Source organism: Rhipicephalus microplus, chromosome 8 (assembly GCF_043290135.1).
Source record: "Rhipicephalus microplus isolate Deutch F79 chromosome 8, USDA_Rmic, whole genome shotgun sequence".
Taxonomy (NCBI): Eukaryota; Metazoa; Arthropoda; class Arachnida; order Ixodida; family Ixodidae; genus Rhipicephalus; species Rhipicephalus microplus.
Window position 1 is genome coordinate 60250389 of NC_134707.1, and position 16065 is coordinate 60266453.

At 45.7% G+C, this 16065-nt stretch overlaps 1 protein-coding gene across 1 annotated transcript; it reads left to right on the forward strand.

The window, feature by feature from the left end:
* Nucleotides 1-1622: 1622 nt before the first annotated feature.
* Nucleotides 1623-14613, forward strand: LOC142769074 (uncharacterized). The gene is made up of 5 exons (XM_075871927.1): nucleotides 1623-2217; nucleotides 6719-6865; nucleotides 8593-8628; nucleotides 11850-12083; nucleotides 14336-14613. The coding sequence occupies exons 1-4, from the start codon at nucleotides 1876-1878 to the stop codon at nucleotides 12057-12059; spliced, it is 735 nt and encodes a 244-aa protein (XP_075728042.1). The 5' UTR covers nucleotides 1623-1875; the 3' UTR covers nucleotides 12060-12083; nucleotides 14336-14613.
* The last annotated feature ends 1452 nt before the right edge of the window (nucleotides 14614-16065 follow it).

A 16065-nucleotide genomic window follows, 5' to 3' on the forward strand; every position in this document is an offset into this window, starting at 1 on the left:
AACTCAGCTAAAGCAAGTGAATGAGACAACTAAAGAGAACAGTAAATACACGATGATACAATGGGCATACATACACACATCACATTGAGATTTCATTGGCAAACATAGGTACAGTCACAAACCAGTTCACGAAACAATTGATTTCTATATATGTGAAGCACAACCAGACAGTGACATCCCAGTTGTTAATGGGATATCTATAACAATGCGAACAATACAATAGTAAAATCACAAGAAACAACAGAGCATGAGTAATACTCAATAACATAAAAAAAACCTTGTTCGCTGAGTTAACACTTCACTTTTTTTTAGTGGGGGCATTTTCTCCAGGAAGGAGAAAATGCATTCTGGTCAGTGTAAAGAATATAATTATCTGATTTGTCACTTCCACTTTGTGGTGTTCACAGCCGACCATATTTAACTTCTTCATAGACAGGCAAGATATAAGGTCTGTTATGCTGTCACTTTTCAACTTGTTGAAACTGAAGCAATAGGCGAATACATCTTCCTTAGCTTTGAAAAGGTCTCTTGGGGACTCGGACGGGTACAGAAGTCATGATTTTGCCGGTAGCAAGCTGGAATTCTGGGTAAAGCAACAACATGCTACATTCGTTGAACTTCGTATATTTCACCACCTCCCGGGCCACATAGCCACTGACGTAATAAGTGATCAGGTAGTCACTTTTGCGTCCAATTAGATCAGTGGGGTCAGGGAGAGGTTCACGAGCAATAACAATTCCATGAAGCTCATTGAGGCGCCTCAAATCTCGCAGCTCATCCAGTTATCCTGCAATTTTATTGAATCACTGTGGATGCCAGGACATAGAAAGCTGCTCGGAACTCCAAAAGGTATGTTTCCATTCGAGGGGGACTGTATCGAACTGTATAAACTGAGGCAATTCACAGATATCAAAAATTGTGTCGGCGAAGGGTGATCAATCGAGCCAGACATTTGCTTCAGAATTCCAAAAAAAGATTGTAAGTGCGTCTTGGCAGAGGCAAGACGTCATCAAGTATTTATAGCCCAATGTTTTCATGACATTGTGCCGGATAAAAAGGGCGCTGGTTAGAGTGACGTGGAGTCCTCCGGCACTTGATTCACTCAGGAACCCACCCTCCTTAGGTACAGCTTTTTCCCAATTAAGTTGCTAAGAAGCCGTTGATAACATGCTTGTGGCTACGGACGATGAATATTTCGTCGAAATGAGTTTCGCACACAAAGAAGTTCTTTTCCAATGGTTTGCCAGCGCGAGGAATCGTACGCTCTCAGGCCTTGCGCTGTTCATCGTCGGCTGGAGCAGAGAAGAGAGACGCTTTCTTCCCTTGTTTGCGGGCCGAAGCATATCCCGCAATGCATCCAGGTGCAAAGAAGTGTCTTTGCTGCTTACTCATCACTGTTGCATGGTCACATTGGCACGTATTGATCCCGAACAAGTCCAAATAGGGAAAGCGCAGACTTTGCAGCTTGCGAGCACACGAGCAAGCGACTAAAAGTGCCGCACTAGCGGCTGACAAGCGCTCTCAACTGATCATGGTGGCGACTTGCGCGCCGCTCCACGGCCGAATGAAATATCAGCACGTCTCCTTTCAAGGCGCGGCCGGGATGGTGCTGGCTCAGTGGCACCTTTCCTTCTAGCCACCATAGAGGCAGGCAGCAGGTGTTCTGTGGGCACATGTAAAGATTGCGCAGCGCGCTCGCTCGAGCTAGAGGTACTGTATATGCTACCTTGAAAGCATTATACAGTAACTAACTCGAGCCACGAAGAGTAGGGCAGCACCGAAGCTGTTGTCATGCAGTAGTGATTTCTTTCCTGCTGTCCGTGACGGAGATAAGTGGTAGGTGTTGTGTGGATTAGTCGCGGAGCCTGGCTGGCCATGGAACACCTGGCGCCGAGCGAGCCGTGTTTGCCTACAACGCTGGCCATGGGTAAACCGAGGAAGAAGCGCACGGCCGAAGAAGAAGCCGCCTACCGCGAGGCTCGGCGTGCAGCGGACCGTGAGCGTTGTCGTCTACGACGATTAGATCCCGTTTACATGGCCAGTGAAAGAATCAAGAAGCGACAACGAAGATTGGACCCGGAGAAGCGACAACGAAGATTGGACCCGGAGTATGCAAAGCGAAGGCGCGAGGCAGAAGCGGCACGGAGGCGAAAACAGCGAGAATTGGCCGGTCTAAAGGCCCGCCCTGCTGCCGGCGTTCCACATCCAAGGTTGCACGTGAGTTAAAGGAAGAACTTTTTAGATGGTGGTGGTTAGAAGGGCAACCGGTAGGGAGCACTGCGCAGCGCCTATTTAGATTCCAAGCAGCTTTAGGTGGGGCGATAGTTATAGCGCGAGAACAAAATGACACAGAGACAAGAAAGACATGAAAGACACTTGTCTCTGTGTCGTCGTTTTGTTCTCGCGCTATAACTATCGTCATGCCATACCAACTAGCCCAAGCTGCCGCACTTTTAGGTGGGGGCTTTGTCCATCCCTCCCGTGGGGTCCCCTCCCCTCTAGGTCCCCTCCCCTCTGCGCATGACAGGTGGTGAGACAGCTGCACACTCCGCTGGGGACGGTAGTTCGGCGGTGTATAGCGGTGTAAGAGCCCGCGCACCTCCCCTGCGCAACGCCGCGATGAATGCCAGCGCGCCGCGGAGAAGAAGGCTCGGGCTGCGAAACGGGAGCGGCGGCGTGCCGATCCCGAACTTCGGGCTCGCGAAGCCGAAAGGAAACGGCGGCTAGCGGACCCCATTCTCCGAGCTCGGGAAGCCGAATTGAAGCGTCAACGTCGAGTAGCAGATCTCGTAGCGGCAACGCGAAGCCGAAGCGAAACGTAAACAACGAGCAGCGAATCTCGAAGCGGCGCGGCAATGCGAGTCGGCGGCGAAGGCAGCGCAGTTCAAGCGCGAGTTCCTGGATAGGAGCTTCGGGCACATCTGCAAGGTATGCGACCCCCTGTGGTTGTACTACAACCTGACCAAGGCCGCAGTAGCATCAACGACAAACAGCACCGTCACGTCGTCATCGGTCTGCTCCATGCTCCAACAAGATCCGAGTTCGGGCAGAGTGCAGCAACTACAGTGATGTTTGCACCACTGTTTATCAGCAAAGTTGTCCTCCATGCCAAATAGACCTTTTCATTCTAGCCATCCCTGCTAACCATTCATACTGCGCAGCTGGTGTGACGTCGGCATAGTTGTCACTTAGCAACCATGACTACTTCATAGCTCCAGATGTTCTCTGTAGGAACGCGCCAGCGCTTGCTCAGCCGTGTTCGGGCAACACCATTAGGGTACGGTTCAGACATTCGGAAGCAACGGGTCGGCTGTGCAAAGTTCGCACAGCCGAAGAGGAGGCCGTTTACCTCGAAGCTAGGCGTGCTGCGGCCCGAGAATGTAACCGTAAACGGCAATCAGATCCCGACTATGCTCGACGGGAACGCGAAGCGAGCGCGGCGAGGAAGCGGGCCAAGCGAAGTGTGCCATGTGAGAGTCGAGCCGAGCACAATTATGTGACGAAAGGCCCGCCCTTCTACCCTGAGGGGCCACATCCAGGTGTGCTCGCAATTCTGGCTTTGGGGTTTGACCTAGGTCTGTTGCAGGCAGAGGAGGATTTTATGTTGGGGGGGGGGGGGGGGCAGCGGCCTAAAGTAACTCCGGAGGGGGTTGGGGTCCTAACATTTTTGTTTTTAGTAGCAGGAAGAAGCCGTCAAGCATAAATAGGAGTTATGTGTACTCAAAATGGTCCCACTCATTTATTCTAATTGGTGGTAAGAGGTGGACAAGCACTCTTAAAGGGGGGGGGGGGGGGGAGACTGGTGCTCACACAGGTTTTGGGGGTGGGGGGAGCAATCACCCTCCCTCAGGATCCGTACTCATGACAGGCTGTAGTTTTACAGCAAAGGCTGTTGAGATCAAAACACCGGTAACGTGCGGCGCCGTAGTTCTCTGCTGCTAGTGTCCGTAACCAGTATCGCAAGAAGCAAGGAGAAAAAAAAACTAGATAAAAGACAGGAAGGACACAATAGGATTCGAACCCGGGTACGCTGCATGCCAGCCCAGTATACTACGACTGAGCCACGCCAGTGCTTAAAACTCATTTCTAAACTGGCCTTAGGTAGGCTTGATGTCGGGAAGTAATCACACTAATATGAGTAATTAAGTGTTTTAAAACATTAAAAAAAAACAACCAGGCACTGCTCCATGCAAACTGGGTAACGAGCGACTTCCAACCCATTAGAAAACTTGTTCTTGATCACCTATTAATTGTGGTGCATACCCCCTTCAGGCATAATTTTTTGTTGTCGTCAGCCACTGAATTAAAAAATTACACAAGATTTCTAGCAAGTGAGTAGCAGATACTACAATTCTTCGAAGAACGACGAAAGATGGCATAGAGAATGCTGGCCATCTACACAAACATGATTATGGCCTAGTGGGTACCCAGCAAGCGTACTCGCAGCAGTTACCCAAAGAGTGTTTAGAAAAGGCTCTGAAAAGCCACTCTTCCAGCTTTCGCTGCAACTCGGCTGCTCGTTCAGTGCAGACCTGGCAATTTTTCAAATGAACTGACAACTGTCCAAAACATGAAACGAGATGACTGCACGAATGGAAAGATTGTCCCTCATAGTGACTCAGAGCAACCTTGTTTTTCTCGTGAGAAGTGGAGTTAGGTAGTTATTTATTCATTGAAAATTGTGAGAAATGGCCTGTGGCGTCACCTGGAGTCGTAAACTATTATTTGATGTACCCTGTCACGAGATCGTAGACTAGTATACATGCTCAATATTTTATTGCTGGTATTGAAAGATTGTTTGCTTTTTCAGAGTAAAAGATATTACTTCATAAAAATGTACATATAAGCCTGCGTTAGTAGTACGTGTTGAAGTGGTGTTGCCCTTGCATGACATAATCATCCCATGCTCGTCAGCGCTTCTTGAGCAACATTTCTGCGTGCTCATGAAACCATGCATGCAGTATACAGGTCACCAAGATTTTGGGGTGACGTGGTTCTTATACCTACATTTTGTCTCAGAAATAACGTGTGCCTCTGCTCGGCACAGCCGCGCTATGTGCAGTGACATATTTGGTGACTTGGCTTGGCTCCTGTGTTGAGAGAGTAATGATGACTGGGACAAGCCATCCACGACACAGGCACGTGCAATGCAGTACAAATACAGGGAAGTTGTATAAAGCCACATGATCTCATTGTAACGGCTTGTTATTTTAAGAAAATAGTTGTAAAGCTAAGAAAAAATGTGGCTAAGTGTAGTTATGGGAACTGCTGCGAAAGCACAACGACAGCATGCACAAGTCACGAGAAGGGCTACCGCCATGACTATGAATGCTCACTGGACAAAAAGGAAAATCAGTATTCAGAGCCTTTCAGATCGAAAAATGCTGCTTATAAACAACTAAATGCTTTTGGGATTAACTGCTGCCACAACGAACACTACGAAAGGCAAGCCGGGAAACACTGTGTTGAAAAAAATGCATAGTCGGTCCCTTTAACTGTAATCTATCACGCTAAGCTTGGTTCGATACAATGCAAAACACATGAAATGCTGGCAAGTGCTGTGGGTCGTTGACCAGCTTTGCCGTTTTTTAAGCTTCAGACGGCTAGAGCGAACTTTTTAAATGCGGAGGATTTCTTAGTCTTACGATGTTGCACTTTGGCGTCTGCGTTGTCTGCACCCCCACTGCGCATGGTCGGCTCGGCTCGTCTTCCTCGAATGCGGGCGGTGTGTATATAGGCCGCAGAGCGGGCGTTCCGGGATTCAGTGAAGGGCGTCTTTACTTGTCTGTCGATTGACTTAACGCTTTCCTTGACTCGAGTAGACGCAACATTCATGCCATATCCCCTCCACTTAGCGACGGATTTACCCAAGTCCCCCCCCCCCCCGTAGAAAGATGAAGGCGCCAATTTTTTTCGTTATTTCGCAGCCTTGCATTTTGAAGTACACGAGTACATAAACAAGTGTAAGGTACTTTGTGGTACTTTCATCCTTTGACCCCTCTTTCTGCCGCATAGCCTCTTTGAGAACCTCGTTGTGGCTGCGGTTTTTACAAAATTAATTGCTCGCACCGCTGCACAAGGTTTCATGCTGGAAAATCCGAGGTTAGGAGAGAAAGTCCTTAAGATGGAAAGCTTTCGTCCATGCCCAGCGCAGACGACCCGAAAGCGCAGCCTTCCAATTCGAAAGTTGTGGATTTGTACCCACTATAAGTCATTTTAACCTATCATACTTGTTACCAGACAGATAAAAGCAAGAAATGTTCCCTGTGGTGTCCCACTGCTGAGGTCACAGAATCAAATCTCTGTGGAAATTTTTATGAAGGCGAGAATGACATGGGCCCATGTACTCGGGTTTAAATGCATGACCTATGTCCCTAGGTGGTCGAAATTTGCCAAGCCCTTCACTGTGACATCTCTCGTGGTCATATTATTTTGGGACATTGAACTGCAACGAAGTTATCTCTCTTGGATTTATTTTGGTGTCTAGCGTTTTTTGTCTAGTATCCAGTATTTTCTCAGTTGCCGTGTAGACGCCCATTCCCACTTACATTTAAAGTGCAATGTTCAGGCATACTAATTCCCAGTTCAATCTAGTGAAATCGGCTTTTGCAGTTAATGACATTGTTGGATGCCTTATATCACATTCTGCTTTTCCTGCCACTAGGTTGCATCATCGGCTTGACCAACAGAAGTTGCTCAATATAACCGTTCTTTGCAGCGCAACCAGTACACATCGTGTGAGAAAACCGTGTCCAAATCAACAGAGGCTAATATAGTCCCCAAGATACACCATGTATCGACGCAAATTGAACACAAGGTTTCTACAACGCCTGCCCACCAGCGAATGTGCCACAGCCAATCAAAGGTGCACCTTTATGCATATTAGTACTATTACCGTCATTAAAAGTTACATCAGGATTTTAGGATTGCATACTGCAATGACAGATTCCTCGTCATTTTCACGGCGAGATTCCTGTTGGTACAGATGTGTGAATGTTTCGTACATGTGGCACTTGCAATGTTCGAATGCCACAAAACTTGATAACTGGTATTTGAATTGGCACAAGGGCTATCTACTTGTTGTCAATCTTGCAAAATTTGATGCATAAATTGACAAGCTGGTGATAATCTTCTGAAAAGACTGAAGTAGCATGGGACAAACAAAAAAAGGGGACAAAAAAGCACAACTTGTAGCTTGTGGGCACCTTTTTTGTCTCCTGTTTACCTTTTTTTGTATGTGTCCTGTCCTGCTGCACATTGTTTTCAAGATATGCTGCCATAACAACTTGCCCGACTTTCAACGTAATGACAAGGTAGAATCCGTTATCACATTCCCTCACCCATTGCACTGTTGAAAAACTTGGACATTTGAAGGGTTACTTTTATTTATCCTTTTTTTGTATGTGTCCTGTTCTGCTGCACATTGTTTTCAGGATATGCTGCCATAACAACTTGCCCGACTTTCAACGTAATGACAAGGTAAAATCCGTTATCACATTCCCTCACCCATTGCACTGTTGAAAAACTTGGACATTTGAAAGGTTACTCGCCAGGTCCCCTAGTTGGGCCGTGGCAGTGGTTGGTGTCTGATGAAGAGCATTATGCCACAAAAAATTTTTCGATCAATTCATTACGAGCTGAGAAAAGTGGCATTTTGAAGCGGTGCAAAAAGATGATGCCAGGAGGCGAGCTCAAATCCCATGCTGCTTGCCCCACGTTGCCTTTGCAAGCTAAATCTCTTCTCTATCGTCTCTGGCATCCGAGCAAACGGTCAAACGTGCATGATGTCCCCGAGCAAGCCCCTCCGCCGAGAAGATGCGGGCAGCATTGTTTTGTTGACCACCATTATTTTGTGGTCTAGTGCCTGTTTCTGCGGGATGGATTTAGAGATGCTGGTATAGACACGCTAGAATAGATGAGCATATTGAGTGCTCGAATGTGCAGGACTATTTAGTTTTCAGGGCTGGCGTCTGCTCGATGCATTAACAGTGGGGACACGAACGCACTCAAAATGCAGGTACATTAGCCCCGCATCTCGTTGCAATTCACGAGAAAAAAATGAAAAAGACGCACACATTCCCTGTGTGTGTGTCTCATTATTTATCTCAAGTTTTATTCATATATTCAGGCAATAAATTACACAAACTACACATTTTTGAAATAAATTTTGCTGTCTCACGTGCTACTGTTGGGGACGTCAGATCAGTCTTCTATGCAGAGGACTGACATCACAGCATACGATTTACACTGGGCAATTTTGTACTCTACGTCATTCCCTTATTCTCAGGGTGGACGTGCATGAAAGGAAGGGCAAGCAGCGTTCATCTTGAAATTTAAACCAGTTTCCCGGCACGTAGTGTTGCACAATTTGGCAGAACTGATCGTGAACGGCCCATGTATGCATTGCGCTCGTCAGCTCAAAATTGTCAAACTTGAGGAGTGGTCCTTCAAAGGAGCGCTAACACAAAAATATATCACCTTGCTTTTTTTTTTGAAGTAGGTATCTTAATACCGACTTATCACTGCTGGAAACTGTTTGTGTGAGTGCACGATGTTCGTTTGTTTAGCACCCACTCTCTGTTTTCATTTCAGAGTGCCAACCTCAGCAGAAGCAGTTTCCAGAGAGAGGTAAGCACAGCTGGCCACGGTGACCACTCAAAACTGTGATGCACATGCTGCGCATGAGAGCAGGTACGCAGTTCTCACATCACAGCACTGCCAGCATACACGAAGTTGCAGGGACAAAGGAGGAAATTGCAGTTAGAAGAAGTGCAAGGCACGTGCCAGCGAACTCGAACTTGTGGCGTAGGTTTGTTTACATTGCCAGCAAATAGTGCTGTACAATTTATAAAGTTTTTGTACATTATTTGCTGTATTATGTACTTTTTCATTTATGGTTGCCGAAAACAACCTTTCTTTTGTAAAGGTCGGCTGTATAACCCATATTAAGAAATATTTGAATTGTTGCCCCCATTTTGTTTGAGTTTTCTATCTGCTTAGAGAATGTTTATATATTGTCGGTTTTGCCTTACTTACATTGTTTTATGTATTTTGTTGTTTACTGCTATAAAAAATGCAATGCATAGTACTCAAACTGTCTCCGTGGCAATAATGCCTTCGAGGCAGCTTAAAGTAGGGCTGACACAAATTTTAAATATTTTGGGACTGTTGCTCTGTATAAGAATGCGGATTTGAGAACTCTGAAAGAATGCGGTGCATGGGAATACGCCATGTTTATTTTTAATACCGTCACTTTGAAAATACACTTTTGGTTTTGATATCGCAAAGGTAATTTCGCGACGTGTCATGGTGGTGACAGCAATTCGCAACATAATAGTGACAAATCTGCCATCTGCTTGTGGTACACGTTGTAGAAGGTTTCGAGGCTGCTCGGCCCTGACACCCCAGGAAAGACGCGGAGCCAGACCAGGAACCTTCTTTATCGACCAGAACCCAGGCCACACCTGCCCGCTGCCAGCTGCTACTGTGTGCCATGACCACACCCGCGATCGTCGTCCTTCTCTTCCTTTTGTCATTGGCAGGCTCGCGGCCGCCGCTCGCATACTGTGCCCTCCCCTTCGGCAAAAGTGGAGAGAGAGAGACGTGATGCAGTAGCTGCTAGCCTTGGCCATGACGGACCGCACACATCGCGCAAGACCACATACCGGCGCAGTCAGTCCACAATTCCATGTGTGACCTCAGGAGCTGCCAGCCTCTCATGCTGTCCTTGTAGGTCCCACCGCCTTTACGGCTGGCCTGCTGCTTGGTGCGTGAGGTGGAAGCGCCAGAGTGTACACACTTGTCTTCGTGCTTTGGACCTTTGGCTCCAGCATTATTCCTGTCTGGTTTTAGCTTTCCTTGCCTGACGAATTCTTCGATCTTCACTTGATGCTCCTTACTCATGAAGTGCCTCGAGCTCGTCGCCGTGAATGAGCGCTGACATTTTGCAGATGCCATTTTCCGTGGTTGCAGCGTTTCATTCGTTTTCAGTGCCATCAGCCTGGGCACCGTCTTTCGCGCTGCAGTTCTGGGTTCAATGTTCAACGCGGACGCTACCCTGTTCGCTCAACGCGCAGAGGAGGCCCGTCAACTCGCCCGACGCCGTATTCAGGCTCACCAAACTGCGGACGCACGCCGCTACAACCTTCCAACCAGGCGATGAAGTTTGGGTGTGGACTCCCATCCGATAGCGTGGTCACTCTAAAAAGTTGCTGCGGCGCTACTTCGGCCCGTACAAAGTTCTAAGCCGACTCTATGATGTTACATACGAAGTTCTCCCTGAGAGCACCTCAAGACGTTCCCGTCGGTTTCCACAAAGTGATGTGGTGCATGTGTCTGTCAAGGCTCAAGCCATATTTTTCGCGTCATCTATCGAACGTGGACTGACTTACCATGCAATGACCATTTTTTTGTCACTTGTTTCTTTTTGATTGTCTTGTGTCCTAACTCCTTTCTTTATTGAGTACTATGACACCAGCCCATTTTTTTTTCCTTACGACGCACTTGTTGGATTCCATGGTAGCATCTTTTTTTTTTTCATTTTTTTCCTCAACCCTCATTACCAGCATCAAGACGATGTTTTTCGAGGAGAGGGAATAATGCCACAGGTAATGGGTATGAGCCATCAACTGTAGCATGAAATTGCTTGGAAGTAAAGAAAAGAAGAAGCCTTTGCTTCCTGGTCTGGGGGGCGAGCAAGAGGTCGATTCGTTGCTGTCTGTTATTTCGTTCGTGGCAATATGAAATTGCGTTGACGTAATAGACATTTGTTTATTGCTTTCTTGATACTTTCGATTATTTGGCATTCTGTCAGTTCGGAAATTTTTTTCCAGTATCATGAAATCCAAATGAACGAGCTTTTACTGTACTGCTACAACTTATTGTAATGAAGTTACGAGGCTTGGATTCAGTCATTTGATTAATCTACGATAGGTTCGTAAAGCAGTGCATGGCATAATTGAAGCAGGGCCTAAACCCTTGAGGTGCGCGCTGTAGTGGACTACATGAAAATGTGTCGAACTCGTGCAACATAAATTCAAGGCACTCGGTATTAGATCCCAAGAAAGAAAATGAGATGAGAAAATGAATGAGTTTGAGTAGCTATGTGCAATTAGCATGCAATCAATATCATATTTATTCTGCACTCTGTCAGGTTTAATTGTTACATAAAACAATTAAATTTTCTAGACTTTTTGGTTCTTTACACATAAGGGACTGAAAAGTCTTGAAAATTTCTGTTTATTTTACTTTGCTCAGTGAATTTTGTTTTAGTCCACTACATAGGTCGACAAAAATTGTGGAGCTCACTCAAACTCTCACATTAAATATATTTTGCACTTGGGACTCACTCAGAAAAATTTTCCTGAGCCGGACTCACTCAAACTCGCCACTCGCTAAAATTTTCTGTACCAAAAAGTCTTAAAAAATTTTTGTGCATTTTACCTTGGTCAGTGTTTTTGTTTTCTTCCGCTGTTCGTCCCCGACCATACGAGATTCCGTCAAACTCTTGACTATACTCTATATGTTTTGTTACGATACTTCGCTGTATTGGGATTTACCCGTTGCGTTCGTTGCTCTAGCAGTTGTGGTGCGCAACTGTTGATGCAAAGGTCGTGGAATCGAATCGCAACCTCGGTGGGCACATTTTCCGTAGAGGCTAAAATGTCCGAGGTCACTGTATTTAGTGGCATTAGGTAGACGAAATTTTCGAAGCCCTTCGCTATGGTGTCCTTCATAATCATATCGTGGTTTCGGGACGTTATGCCCCAACACTTGCTATCCTTCATCGAATTGCAAGTCAAATGTGTCCCCACATTGTTGTGACACCTTATCTCTCTCTCTGTCTTTAGGTTACAAAACAGCATCCTCTGTACTGTAGAGGACCAAGAATAGCGACTCCAGGACCTGTGAAAGTCGTGGAAGGTGCCAGTGCATATGCAAAAGAGGCTGCTGACAAAACCACATGGTGTACAGGCATCTATCAGACCAACATGTACTCTCCCACGGTCTCCTGTTGGATGCAATCCCACGATCTCGAAGACAGCGACAATGTTTCTTGATCGTCGGAACCGCTGTCCCAAAGTGTAAGTGCACCACTTTGCATCTTCAAATCAGCAGCATCTGAAAGTGCCTTGAAGTTCCAACACCTGAAAAGCCCCCATTGGTGATGTTGGGCCTCCTCTGTAGAGGAATGAAAACTAATCTCTGGCTTAGTGCTGTATGTGTGGTGTTGCGGCGCCAAACAATACCTCCCCTTGAAAATTGAAATGTTTTCAAGACCTATGGAGCGCAGAATGATGACATAAAACCAGCAGCCCCATGTACTTCCACACACACTGCGAGCAATATACAGTAGACTCGCAATAATTCTAACTCTGACAATTCTTACTTTCGGTTGATTCTAACAAAAATTTGTTTTAGTTGCCCTCTATTTTTTCAATGTATTTAAAAGGCTCTTAATTCAAACTTAATCATTTGGTTAATTCATACTTTTTGCACTTCCCTATCAGAAAATATGTGCTGCTTTTCCACTACTATTTAAAAGTTTGCGTGTTTATATTTCCAACAGTCTAAATATGAGAAATAAGCACCTCAGGGCTTCAAGGAGCAACGCTTTGCTTGTAAACAAATGTTTGAAGCGAAGCACATGCATGGTCATAGGCGTACCAGCCGGGGGGGGGGGGGGTGAGCTTGCCCACATTTGGCAGTGGTCACTCTTGCTGCACGCTGCGGAAACCAAGCAAGGCGAAGTTTTGCGCCACAACAGTAATCACTCAATTTGTTCTTACCGGAGAATGAAAATGTTACGAGGTAATGTTACAACATAGTGAAATTTTGGCAACATTTACTCTGTGACGATTTTTTTCGTGGGCTCTTCGCGGTGCGGGTCGCCTATGTGATGCCTTTGCATCTTGTGCTGTAGTATTGCAGAGCAGGCAAGGGCTGAGCAGGGGCCCTATAATATTACATCACTTCATCTTTTTATTCTGCTGTGACTTGATGAATTAACAAGAATCGACTGTATCTGCACTAACACGGCGACTTCGCTGCCACCTCTAGGTCGATTTCATGGCCAATAGTTATTCAGTTTATCTGTGTCTTCGTGGTAAGTCATAATGGTATTCCAAATGTGCTGTTATTGTTAGAGTCAGTGGTGAAGCTAAAGTTGTTTCATAAAGCTGGGATTGTCACAAGAGTTGAAGAACGCCTCTTGCGTGCACTATTTAGTTAGAGTGTCATTATGTGGAGTACACGCACAAATTCTACGGTAACTGTGCGTATCCAAGGTTTGTCTTCAGCAGAAAGTACTACGCTTGCTGAATTGAAGTGTTTGCTGGGATTCGCAAAATTGTCTTTGAATTTCACTGCGGATGTGGCAGCAATTTCTTTCTCTCAGTGCCATGAAATGCCCCTTCGGATTGGTCGTCCCACCCACAGTGGTTATGGGGCCCGGCTGCTGACCCGAAAATTGCAGGTTCAATCGTGGCTGCAAACAGTTGCATTTTCAATGGAGGCTAGCTGGAGGCCCGTTTACTTGGATCTAGTCGCACATTCGAGAACCGCAGGTGGTCGAAGTATCTGGAGCACTCCACTATGGCGTGCCTCCTAATTGTATCATGGTTTAGCTAGTGAAACTCCAGAAATTATTATTAATTACTCTCTCTCGGACTGTGTACGCTCTTGTACCAGTCTGCCAGCTTTGACAGCACCTTTGCATCTGAAAACTTTGACAACAGTTCAGAAATGACACAGACAAAAAGAAGTATTACAGCAGCACTGAACTTCTGAAATAAATGATAATAAAAATACAAGCACACTTAAATACTGACGACCTGTCGCAAAAGTGGCCACTTTACATGTGAGGTCAGAAGGCACCATTTTTAATTCTAGAAACGAATACCAGGCATGGAAAATTCCAATCACTTTCATGTTAGCAGCCACAAAGAAGGTTGCTGTGGTCCCGAACCTCATTATCATGCCAGGCTATGGAGGGAGAGCTGATGCACTGATCACTTCGTTTCTCACCATATCAATCTTTTTTTTTGTGGCTGTTCACGTGGAAGGGATGAGAATTTTCATGTTTTTTAGGTTATCAGATTCAGAATGGTGCCTCCAGATGATGTGCGCGAAGTCCTCACATGCATTAGCCTGTTGTCAGCTATTAAGTCTGCTTCTATGTAAAGATATTTAGCTGCTAGTGAAGGACTCTTTTCTTGCCTGTGTCATTTATACACTGCCTTCAAGATATTAAAGAACTATCACCAACTTGCTCAGCTACGAATTCTTCTACAACACCTTTGCAGCGTAGCTCATTCAGACTTCTGGCTTCTTTCAGCAATGCCTCTAGTCTTGGAATATCCAACACGGACCAGCAGTCGAATGGAGGAATATTGAAATGGTGATGGCATCACAGATGGTGATGATGAGTGCAGACTGACAGCAAGCTCACCTTTAATGAAGAAGGAGAGAGAAGGCCCTGCCACAGTCAATCGAGAGCCCGCACTTCTCATCGTCAGTGACAGCGCACTTCGCTCATGGAGGTTTCAAGATCTGGAGGCTTTGAGCTTACGACAGTGCTGTGACCTTTCCAATGCAACCTGTGCCCACGGATTATTGTATATTGAAATAGTCTCCTCGCGTCTTACATTAACACAGCCCAAGGGAAAGTGCCGATTCGGCAAGCACACGCTTGCTTGCAGTGGTCATTTTCAGCAAATAATTAGCAAATAAATGAGTCGAAAGCTCGCATCTATCGGTAGATTTGATGGTGTCAGATTTCTTGCTCTATTTTCGATGAAACTAATTTGAACCATTTTTTCCACCCGCCATCCTGCCTTGCCATCCTTTCATCCCTCTTGACGAGTCTCAGCTTGTCCCCGAGTGCAGGACTGGACTGCACTGCCTTTCACAAAAATCTGTTGATAATCTCTTCCTGCCCTTCGGTGCTAGCTGTGTATTCCCATGTGCTATGGTTCGGTGTCAGTGTGCTCTCACTTCGCCGGCATATGTATTGGTATTCTGTGGGTTAATACGTATGTAATCTGCGGATGGTTGTGTGTCTTTGTGGTGCCAACGCTGCAGAATCCACGGCCGAAAGGTACTTGTGCGGTACTGGGTGGAGCCTCAGCTATTCTCAGTAATATTGCAGGATCGCCTTTTAACTGTGATCGATGGTCGTTAGGTTCTCCACGGTGTTAGACTGAAGCGTGCAGAACTTTAGCATTGAGAAGCCGAAGCTAGATCGCATTCATTGTTTCGCCTCTTTGGCGAAACTGACTTTTTTTCTCGAATAATAACCACCTACGATATATTTTAGCAGTCCATTGTACAATTTTATGTGCGGTACTTCTTGTAGGAAGTTTTATTATGCAGAAGCGATACACTCAAACCCCGATATAACAATCCAGGATATAACAAAATATAGGTTATAAGAAAGTAGATGAAAAATAGTCTTGCCATAGATATAGTGTTAGGAATAAACCTGCATAACGAATGTTTAGATATAACAAATTTATTTTTGTATAAGATGCAACTTTGTTATAATGAGGTCTGGGGTATGAGACAAGGGGGCATTAGATTTATGCGGCATGCATAAAACATGACGAGTTAAGCTATTAATTTATTCACTTTTCTCTTGTGGTTACAGGCACCGTCACATAATATAGCACAGCCTCATGTGATGCACCAGAATGCCTTTAAATTGCCTGCTGTGATAATGTGATTTCCTGATATTGAGGTTCTCCCCACCACAAACATAGGCTCCATAAAAGCCACCCATCACCACTTGGCCAATGCGGTGGGTGCACTGTGAGAAACGAGCCGTTTTAATGGTCAACTAAGGTCAACACATCCTTTGTTTTGTAAAATGGTGGCTAACTTCAGAGGAATATCTTCGAGCTTTCCAAACTGTATATTTAGAAATCACCCCATGCCCCATAGAAACGAGGTAAAAGGCAAGGGCAAAAGATTTTTGGCTCACACGCCTGTCATCTTTGTAGAGGAAGCATTGACTTAGATTTAGGTGCATATGTGAAAGGACCACATGTGGCAGAAATTTCTGTACCC